This window comes from Carassius carassius, chromosome 15 (assembly GCF_963082965.1).
Source record: "Carassius carassius chromosome 15, fCarCar2.1, whole genome shotgun sequence".
NCBI lineage: Eukaryota > Metazoa > Chordata > Actinopteri > Cypriniformes > Cyprinidae > Carassius > Carassius carassius.
The window spans coordinates 27,816,815-27,827,800 of record NC_081769.1 but is presented as its reverse complement, the minus strand read 5'-3'; the positions used below and the strand labels follow the sequence as shown (position 1 = coordinate 27,827,800).

The window sequence follows — 10,986 nt, the reverse complement described above, 5'->3', positions numbered from 1 at the left end:
GGCATGTGTAAAGCACAGAGATTGAGCTGTTGATGACAGATTTTACATTTTTGGGGTGGACTATTCCTGTAATCAGTATAGTCTATTTAATTATTAGAGGATAAGTTGCTTATCAAATTTAAAAGATAAACATTTTAAATGCACTGTCATTGTCAGATGTACTTTAAAAAAACAATAATAATAATAAAATAAAAGAAATTTTACATGACAGGAATTTATAGTATATTTATAGTAATAATTCAATACAGAACAGACTTTTAATGAAGAATACTTTATTGTATATAGTACAAAACTGTGCAAAAGAATAATGGTCTAAATAAATAATAAGCATCAACCATGGTGTTTTTGGTATAATGTCTTGGCCCTTGACAAGAGTTACAAATTACGCATTTGATATGAATACACTGATGAGAAAATGCATTTGTCTTTTATGACACAGCATTCTAACAGGGCTAGGTTTTTATTATAAAAATTACATAAGCCAATAAACAATGAACCCTATAATGATGTATACTTTAACCCTTTTATGTCTTTACATTAATCCTTATAAGTGTCAGTTATTGACCAGTGTATATACACACATTTTATTTAAGCCACAATGTCTCAAAATATCAGTTCTCCACAATGAAAAAAAGATGGCAAATTAAAATTCTAGAGGAGCATCCATGTAATATGTATGATGACCCCACCACTTTTTTTTCGTGGGACTGTCATCCATGTTTATGGATATATTCAAATACAAGATGAAATCGTGTGACATAATGCAATCAGTCATGCAAAGTTTAGAATGAATCAAAAGAGGGGACCTGAGAATAGTGACATATGCCAGGTGGTTATGAAGGCCTTAAATTCCACTGGCATAGGCATCTTGTGGCCTAACGGTTGGAAATCTAGGCTAGGATGATAATCAGAACATTTGATTACAAGGAATGGCCCATGTCCTCAATGTGTCTAGAAGAAAGCCAGTAAGCCTCAAGTTGATCCAGGGGGACTAGAAAAGCTGGCAGGTTAAGCTGGCAGCTGTGTTTCTAGCTGGTCTGGTAGACCCGGGAGCAGCAACAAACCAGCTATAAGTCATTTTAACCAGCTTGGTCCATCTAATGCCCAGCTAGAAACCAGATACTATCTTAAGGGGTCTGTAATAAATATAATAAGCGCCACCTGAATCGGGCTCCTGCTCAGTTATATCATTAATTAGGTTTGCTTGACTATTTCCTCATTGTCTTTCCCGCCATTTACAGTGTTTTCGTGCTCAGTCTTTTTAGGCGCAGTGTTCAATAGAGCGGATATGAGCAGTTGATACGCGCGACTTCTAAACTTCTGGTCTCTCGCGCCGTATATAATAACATTACAGCAGCTGTTTGAGGTCAAAATCCAAAAGGCAAAAAACGCAAAATTGCACCATTCATTTCCCAGCACATTTCCAACTACAAACACGGCGATGGGAGTGAAAGAAGCGGTGAAAGCCAACGTCAGAGTGCCTATTGTTTTGGCAGCCTTGATGTCGGAGAAGGTTGGTTTCGTTGAGCTTTGACTCTCGTTCTCTGCGAGATGTTTTCTTCTTTTTGAATGCTGGCGGATCGTGGTGAGGGATATGATATTGATGACAATAGTACCTCCGAGCAGAGTAAAGTCAAAGGCAGGGAAGAGTAAGAGAATGTTCCAAGCTTGGGAAGGGAAGTCTGCGCTTCCAAGCGCGTAATTGCACATGCGACTGCAAGGATTGTACTCCAGCGCGATTTCATCGCTGAAAACCAATGGAGATATTGCCAGGAAAAAACTGCCCATCCAGGAAAAGACTATTAGTATGCTTGTTCTTTTTTTAGTTATGACTGATTCCTTGTGTAGTGGCCTCAAAACGGCAATGCTCCTTTCAATAGTCAAGAGGAAAATTGTTGTAATGGAAACTAAAGTGCAACCCGCAAACACAGGTCCGATGAAATTGCACGGGTGGAGAGGTGTGGCTTGGGAATTACGCGCTGTCCACTCTGGCATTGAATTGTAGATCATGAGAGATACTTCTGCGTAAACGGAGACGGGCACCACAAAAATTCCCACAGCTAGGTCTGCCACGGCCAGTGAGGCTTTTAAATAACCCTGTGGAGTGTGGAAGTGTTTCGTTCCAACGACCACTGCTAATGTCAGGAGGTTCCCGAAGAGTATAGCAAGTATCAGTGATATCATGAAGACCACCATGAGTATCTTACTTGTCGTGGTACAGCAACACACACTGCAGTTTGCGATCTCCTCTGGCATCCTTGTTCAGCTGCGCGTAAAATTCCTGTCAGTAGCACAGTGGTATTTCTCCTTCTGGCTCGGAGGCAAGGCACAGCAACCTGCTCATGGTGGTCTTTCCAAATTGAGAAATTCACTCCTGCCAAGAATGATATAATGATGAAAATGAATATGTGAGTATTGGTCACACTTTTTCAGGAAAGGGATATTTCACGAAAATGGTGCCATAATATTTGTACCCAAAGATATCAGCCACGCAATACTGACACCAAACACAATAATTGGTATTAATTGGCATTTTGGGCACATCGAGAGAAAAAAAAAACTGTATTAGGATTAATATACATTGTGATTGAAATTGTACAAGCTATATTGTATTTTTTCAGTCTAGATGTTGTTTTTAATTTTTTTTTAAATCTTTTCTCATTTTAGTGTACATTTTATTAGAACGAACTTTAGTAGCCTAAGTTATGGATTAGGTACATCAACCCTATTGTAACTAGCCATTATTAAAACAACACAATTCCATAAAATAAATATTTTAAGCATGTTAACTTTTCATGGATAAAGCTATCACACATATGTTTATGCATTTTATTAAAAATGTACCCGTGAGAATGTTTAAAATCTTGAATAACTTTAAAACCACGTTTTCAAAACGGAAAAGACTCATTCAACGAAATGACACTCACAAAATAACACTGGGAAATGTCAGAAAACACCTCAATATTAGAACAAAAAGGCTAAAGGAAAACCATTTGAGTTACCAATTAGGCTACTACGTGTGGATAGCTCATAGCATCTAATTGTAATGCGGTACAACTGATGTGGACGTACCTTAAAATGAAAATCCATATCTCCAACTTCTCGGTTCCTTCCAGCACATCTGAAAAAATATTATCTACGAGTCCGGGATAGTCTGCCAAGATTCTTTATATATATAGTATATGTATACAGTTTATAAGCAAACCCCTTGACAAACTTTGCACCAGTTATGCATTTGGAGGAATGGGGAAATGTCCGTGTCTGACTGCTCTTTATTACGCGTGTGCACGAACAGCCTTGAGCGCGAGGAGTGATGCCAGTCTTACGTGCGCTGCTGCAGTCACTGGATTCCCCAGTGGCTTTTGTTTACTTTTCCCTCAATTACTACACAGGCATAATCATTAGAGATTATCAATCACGAGTAGTAATCAACCAGTGGCTCCGTTATAAGAGCACCGCATCATGCTTAAAAAGCAATTGTGTGTATCATTGATATGCAACATTCAACGAACAAAGTCAGAGCTAAAATACCTGATAAAAGAAAAATTTTGCAGTTGCCTGAATCCTTTGTGTGTGTGCACACACAGGCACCTGGGGGCAGCAGAGAGTTATACTGTTTACACATTTGTCTCACAATTGCTAACTAGAAAGTAGAATAAAATATAAACTAGCATAATGCATTAAGCATATTTATATGTATTATATTTATATGTGTTAAAACATAATTAATATATTATTAATGTTAATAATTAATGTTAATATACTGATATTAATTGATATGATTATATGAATTAATAATATAAAGTTAAACGTATAGCTATCTATTCGGATCGAACCAGAAATAACCTGCATGCTGATTAGCAACAATGAAAAAAAAAAAAAAAAAGAATTAATCAAAACAAAGAGCTGTGTGGTCCTCAAAAGCTAGGCTACTCCATTACATCCAATCTGCGGTCAACGTTGTAATTAGAAAAAAACATTTACAGTTTTAGTTTTAGTGTGGTGCATGGATATCATGTTCAGATGACAAGGCTATTCTCTGCAGAAACAAGAAATACAATTTGTGACCCAAATATACATGTGCTGAATCATCAATGGCCACTTCCTTCACACAACAGGAAAACAGTTTTAGGATTCTTTGGTAAACGAAAACAGTGAAATGCATGCTGGTACTTTTAGTATTTACTGGAGTACCTACCTGAAGTGCCAGACGATACAATATTTGATGAAGGGCTGGAGTTCTACACTTCTTTATGTTATCTCATCCAATGCTTTATAGCATTGTGTACTGTTTCCACGTTTAGATGTTTAGCATCATATTTGTATGGAAGCCTGTTTTCACTACACAATAAAAAAATATAAATTTGCAATTCTGAGAAATTTTTCGAGATATAAACTATATAAATAGATATGTAAACTTACAATTGTAGGAAAAAAATGTCATATACTGCTTTTATTTTTTGATTCTGCGCCAGAAACAATTTAAAAAACAAAAAAAATGTAAACCCAGAATTCTGAGGGGAAAAAAGTCAGAATTGTGAGGTGAGGTGAAAAAAAAGTCTGAATTCTTATGTTATATTTTGCAATTCTGATACTATGAACTCTGATATATAAGTTCAGCATTAGGAGAGAAAAAAATTCACAATTTTTATTATTTTTGTTTTTTTGATTCTGTGGCATAAATGGTCTTCCATATTTCCTTCTAAGAGTGAATTAGGAGAGGATGGAGAGGTTGTTTTCAGAAAGTTAGAACAGGTTTATCTTTCATTTGTTTAAGTTGTTCTTTCTGGCCGGTGGAGATGTGATGCATTTTGAAAACAGTTTCTAATTGCTGCACTGCACCTCTAAAATGGAACTGACAGCTTCTGTTGGCCCATCACGATCCTCGTATTCACATTCGAATCTTGAGATCAACTGCCTCGGTTGCCAAGGTGAAATGCTTTTCATTTCTTGACCCGAAGCAAATACCATGTCTAATTTTTTTTTAAGTGACAACTACAATCCATCAAATTAAGAAGATAACTTGCAACAAACTAAACACCTGTCATTACAAAACATGTCCAAATTATTAAATACCCATCCATACCTGTTTACAGCTGATTGCCAGTTTGATCTCTGTTCAACTGTTTGTGATCTCAGTGTTTCATTGAGACCAATATAATTGGATGAAATTCCATTTATCCCTTTGAAATACTGGCTACAAGTGAACACCACACTCTTTGAATGAATGGAAACACATTTCTTTGTCCTCTGATTTACTTCATTGTTGGTCTTTCAGAACAAGAGTGCATGGAGTTAGAGTCTTTCTGCTCTGAAAAACCACACAAACATGAAAAGAACAAATTATAATTAGCATCTAAGCTCTCGTTGGCCATTTAAATACTATAGAATTATATAGCAGTGGACAAAGATTTGAGTAGGAATAGCACCAGATCTTATAGATAAAACCTCTCATCTATCATTTCTAGGGACACTTAAGACAGCGAATCTTAGGACAGATAGTGAGAGTTATCTGAAAGGCCTAAAGTGTTTTCCCACAGGTTTTCTTCTGCACATTTTGAAAAAAATCCCAATGTATTGGAAGTCAGTGTGAGGATGAGTAAACCATTTCAGAATTGTATTTTATATATGGCTGAATGGTCTCTTTAAAAGAGTAAAGGAGCAGTTTATTAAGAAATTAAAGAAATGGAAAAAAAATGTAATCAGCAAAAGGTGAATCTTTTAAAAGTCTTGCCACTCTTTTCCACATAATGAAGGTGAATAAGAAATTACAAAAGGAGAAAAAAAAGCACCATAAAAGGTTGTTCAAATGGATCGAAGTCTTCTGAAGTCATATGTGTGAGGAAATTAAGGACAACAGAAGAATAATGTAAATACATTTTGAATTTTGGATTAACTATTTCTTTAAGAAATTAATTCTAAGCCTGTAAGAAGTTTAAATGCACTCAAAATATCTCCTTCCCATACTTGTAACTACATTTTTGGTCATTTTTAATGCTTTAAGTAATTATGCAGCACATGAACTCTTTGATACTATCTACATTATTATCAGTCTGAATCAGTGCTGAATATCATCACTTTAGGTCTTTTATTCTTTCAGACACAATTATCATGTTAGATCACTGGCATATGAAGTCATTGAATGCATTTCATCCTTTGCATCTCTGCCATGTATAATGAGGGGTATTGTGTCTCTGATCAACTGTTCTGCAATTTCTCATTTTCGCATGGATTCCACCAAAGTGATATATTTAGGGTCATTTTCTTTAAGCACAGACAGAACTGTAAAAACGGCATAATGATTGCCAAATAGAACAGTTATGGAATCTGAAGTGGAGTAAAAAAACTGCCTAAAATGCTGCTGGATTTATTCATTGCTCATTTTATAGTACACAATACATGTATAACTTTTTCTCTCAATGTTTTCTAAGGTCTTAATTTAAAAACTTTAATGAATGTAACCACCACAAATGAAACCAATACATCAAATGTGACTTTCACATGTTCCATGCAAGCAAACAGCCACCAGCAAAGGCAAATTAGAGTAATGCGACCTTCCTCCTAGTATGTTGCAGTTTTATGGAGGCAATTCCGGGTCATATTTGTTATGGATGCCAGACACACATCCTTCATTATGACCTCATAAATGTCAGATTAAATTGTCTTGTTTTGCAGGGCATAAACGGACAAACAAGAACTCTGGATTAATGAAAACCACTTTCCCCAAACACTTCTAGAAATGTAGCATTTCATCAACTCTATTAGGATAAAATATGGGATGACTAAGATGAAATATAGTGCTAAAATACCAGCACAAAATTCAATTACATTTATGGCACAGAATAGTGTATTTTAGATATTCTATGATCTCAGTGAGGTGAACATACATACACATATGTCCTGTCCTCCTGCACATACACGTGACTGGTGCACTCTCCAGAAGGTTACAACGTGTAGAGAAAAAAAGAAAAAGAAAATGAAACACATTGTTTACCAGAGGTCCTATGAGTAAGCAGCTGCCATATTTTGTTGTGATAAATAACAATCTTGCTATTGCTCCACTGAAATGACATTTAAATAAATAAAAAAATCTAAAGCCAAGCCATCTGCCCTCCTCCCAAGGTCTTATGGGAATTGGACAGCCCCTGGGTTCAGAACTGGACCCTCCAGGCTTGTCACATCTATGAGGGGACGAATGATTGGAGATTCACCAGACAGTAATCTCCAAAACAAGATTAAAGACAGTTTAGCAAAATTCTGATTTAAGATTAACATGGCTAACATTTGCCTACTCTGCTGGATCTTCAGATGCATCATGTAGTTGCATCACATCTGTGTGAGAGTATTTGCAAGAAGAGGGATAAGAGGTTTTGACGGGTAAGTTGTCCATTTGAGCTGTTAAGGCATGTGTAAAGCACAGAGATTGAGCTGTTGATGACAGATTTTACATTTTTGGGGTGGACTATTCCTGTAATCAGTATAGTCTATTTAATTATTAGAGGATAAGTTGCTTATCAAATTTAAAAGATAAACATTTTAAATGCACTGTCATTGTCAGATGTACTTTAAAAAAACAATAATAATAATAAAATAAAAGAAATTTTACATGACAGGAATTTATAGTATATTTATAGTAATAATTCAATACAGAACAGACTTTTAATGAAGAATACTTTATTGTATATAGTACAAAACTGTGCAAAAGAATAATGGTCTAAATAAATAATAAGCATCAACCATGGTGTTTTTGGTATAATGTCTTGGCCCTTGACAAGAGTTACAAATTACGCATTTGATATGAATACACTGATGAGAAAATGCATTTGTCTTTTATGACACAGCATTCTAACAGGGCTAGGTTTTTATTATAAAAATTACATAAGCCAATAAACAATGAACCCTATAATGATGTATACTTTAACCCTTTTATGTCTTTACATTAATCCTTATAAGTGTCAGTTATTGACCAGTGTATATACACACATTTTATTTAAGCCACAATGTCTCAAAATATCAGTTCTCCACAATGAAAAAAAGATGGCAAATTAAAATTCTAGAGGAGCATCCATGTAATATGTATGATGACCCCACCACTTTTTTTTCGTGGGACTGTCATCCATGTTTATGGATATATTCAAATACAAGATGAAATCGTGTGACATAATGCAATCAGTCATGCAAAGTTTAGAATGAATCAAAAGAGGGGACCTGAGAATAGTGACATATGCCAGGTGGTTATGAAGGCCTTAAATTCCACTGGCATAGGCATCTTGTGGCCTAACGGTTGGAAATCTAGGCTAGGATGATAATCAGAACATTTGATTACAAGGAATGGCCCATGTCCTCAATGTGTCTAGAAGAAAGCCAGTAAGCCTCAAGTTGATCCAGGGGGACTAGAAAAGCTGGCAGGTTAAGCTGGCAGCTGTGTTTCTAGCTGGTCTGGTAGACCCGGGAGCAGCAACAAACCAGCTATAAGTCATTTTAACCAGCTTGGTCCATCTAATGCCCAGCTAGAAACCAGATACTATCTTAAGGGGTCTGTAATAAATATAATAAGCGCCACCTGAATCGGGCTCCTGCTCAGTTATATCATTAATTAGGTTTGCTTGACTATTTCCTCATTGTCTTTCCCGCCATTTACAGTGTTTTCGTGCTCAGTCTTTTTAGGCGCAGTGTTCAATAGAGCGGATATGAGCAGTTGATACGCGCGACTTCTAAACTTCTGGTCTCTCGCGCCGTATATAATAACATTACAGCAGCTGTTTGAGGTCAAAATCCAAAAGGCAAAAAACGCAAAATTGCACCATTCATTTCCCAGCACATTTCCAACTACAAACACGGCGATGGGAGTGAAAGAAGCGGTGAAAGCCAACGTCAGAGTGCCTATTGTTTTGGCAGCCTTGATGTCGGAGAAGGTTGGTTTCGTTGAGCTTTGACTCTCGTTCTCTGCGAGATGTTTTCTTCTTTTTGAATGCTGGCGGATCGTGGTGAGGGATATGATATTGATGACAATAGTACCTCCGAGCAGAGTAAAGTCAAAGGCAGGGAAGAGTAAGAGAATGTTCCAAGCTTGGGAAGGGAAGTCTGCGCTTCCAAGCGCGTAATTGCACATGCGACTGCAAGGATTGTACTCCAGCGCGATTTCATCGCTGAAAACCAATGGAGATATTGCCAGGAAAAAACTGCCCATCCAGGAAAAGACTATTAGTATGCTTGTTCTTTTTTTAGTTATGACTGATTCCTTGTGTAGTGGCCTCAAAACGGCAATGCTCCTTTCAATAGTCAAGAGGAAAATTGTTGTAATGGAAACTAAAGTGCAACCCGCAAACACAGGTCCGATGAAATTGCACGGGTGGAGAGGTGTGGCTTGGGAATTACGCGCTGTCCACTCTGGCATTGAATTGTAGATCATGAGAGATACTTCTGCGTAAACGGAGACGGGCACCACAAAAATTCCCACAGCTAGGTCTGCCACGGCCAGTGAGGCTTTTAAATAACCCTGTGGAGTGTGGAAGTGTTTCGTTCCAACGACCACTGCTAATGTCAGGAGGTTCCCGAAGAGTATAGCAAGTATCAGTGATATCATGAAGACCACCATGAGTATCTTACTTGTCGTGGTACAGCAACACACACTGCAGTTTGCGATCTCCTCTGGCATCCTTGTTCAGCTGCGCGTAAAATTCCTGTCAGTAGCACAGTGGTATTTCTCCTTCTGGCTCGGAGGCAAGGCACAGCAACCTGCTCATGGTGGTCTTTCCAAATTGAGAAATTCACTCCTGCCAAGAATGATATAATGATGAAAATGAATATGTGAGTATTGGTCACACTTTTTCAGGAAAGGGATATTTCACGAAAATGGTGCCATAATATTTGTACCCAAAGATATCAGCCACGCAATACTGACACCAAACACAATAATTGGTATTAATTGGCATTTTGGGCACATCGAGAGAAAAAAAAAACTGTATTAGGATTAATATACATTGTGATTGAAATTGTACAAGCTATATTGTATTTTTTCAGTCTAGATGTTGTTTTTAATTTTTTTTTAAATCTTTTCTCATTTTAGTGTACATTTTATTAGAACGAACTTTAGTAGCCTAAGTTATGGATTAGGTACATCAACCCTATTGTAACTAGCCATTATTAAAACAACACAATTCCATAAAATAAATATTTTAAGCATGTTAACTTTTCATGGATAAAGCTATCACACATATGTTTATGCATTTTATTAAAAATGTACCCGTGAGAATGTTTAAAATCTTGAATAACTTTAAAACCACGTTTTCAAAACGGAAAAGACTCATTCAACGAAATGACACTCACAAAATAACACTGGGAAATGTCAGAAAACACCTCAATATTAGAACAAAAAGGCTAAAGGAAAACCATTTGAGTTACCAATTAGGCTACTACGTGTGGATAGCTCATAGCATCTAATTGTAATGCGGTACAACTGATGTGGACGTACCTTAAAATGAAAATCCATATCTCCAACTTCTCGGTTCCTTCCAGCACATCTGAAAAAATATTATCTACGAGTCCGGGATAGTCTGCCAAGATTCTTTATATATATAGTATATGTATACAGTTTATAAGCAAACCCCTTGACAAACTTTGCACCAGTTATGCATTTGGAGGAATGGGGAAATGTCCGTGTCTGACTGCTCTTTATTACGCGTGTGCACGAACAGCCTTGAGCGCGAGGAGTGATGCCAGTCTTACGTGCGCTGCTGCAGTCACTGGATTCCCCAGTGGCTTTTGTTTACTTTTCCCTCAATTACTACACAGGCATAATCATTAGAGATTATCAATCACGAGTAGTAATCAACCAGTGGCTCCGTTATAAGAGCACCGCATCATGCTTAAAAAGCAATTGTGTGTATCATTGATATGCAACATTCAACGAACAAAGTCAGAGCTAAAATACCTGATAAAAGAAAAATTTTGCAGTTGCCTGAATCCTTTGTGTGTGTGCACACA

The 10,986-nt window shown here is 36.9% G+C and overlaps 2 protein-coding genes across 2 annotated transcripts; both read right to left on the bottom strand.

Moving 5' to 3' along the window:
- Positions 1-320: 320 nt before the first annotated feature.
- On the bottom strand, positions 321-3,584 carry LOC132157831 (beta-1 adrenergic receptor-like). Its single transcript, XM_059567100.1, has 2 exons — positions 3,073-3,584; positions 321-2,374 (listed from the first exon to the last, which is right to left on the bottom strand). Exon 2 carries the CDS (start codon positions 2,254-2,256, stop codon positions 1,195-1,197), a length of 1,062 nt encoding a protein of 353 aa, XP_059423083.1. The 5' UTR covers positions 2,257-2,374; positions 3,073-3,584; the 3' UTR covers positions 321-1,194.
- A 4,138-nt stretch (positions 3,585-7,722) lies between these two features.
- LOC132157830 (beta-1 adrenergic receptor-like) lies at positions 7,723-10,986 on the bottom strand. Its single transcript, XM_059567099.1, has 2 exons — positions 10,475-10,986; positions 7,723-9,776 (listed from the first exon to the last, which is right to left on the bottom strand). Exon 2 carries the CDS (start codon positions 9,656-9,658, stop codon positions 8,597-8,599), a length of 1,062 nt encoding a protein of 353 aa, XP_059423082.1. The 5' UTR covers positions 9,659-9,776; positions 10,475-10,986; the 3' UTR covers positions 7,723-8,596.

Coding starts and splice junctions, on each gene's coding strand:
- LOC132157830 (XM_059567099.1), bottom strand. CDS start 9,658: ATGCCAGAGGAGATCGCAAACTGCAGTGTGTGTTGCTGTACCACGACA.
- LOC132157831 (XM_059567100.1), bottom strand. CDS start 2,256: ATGCCAGAGGAGATCGCAAACTGCAGTGTGTGTTGCTGTACCACGACA.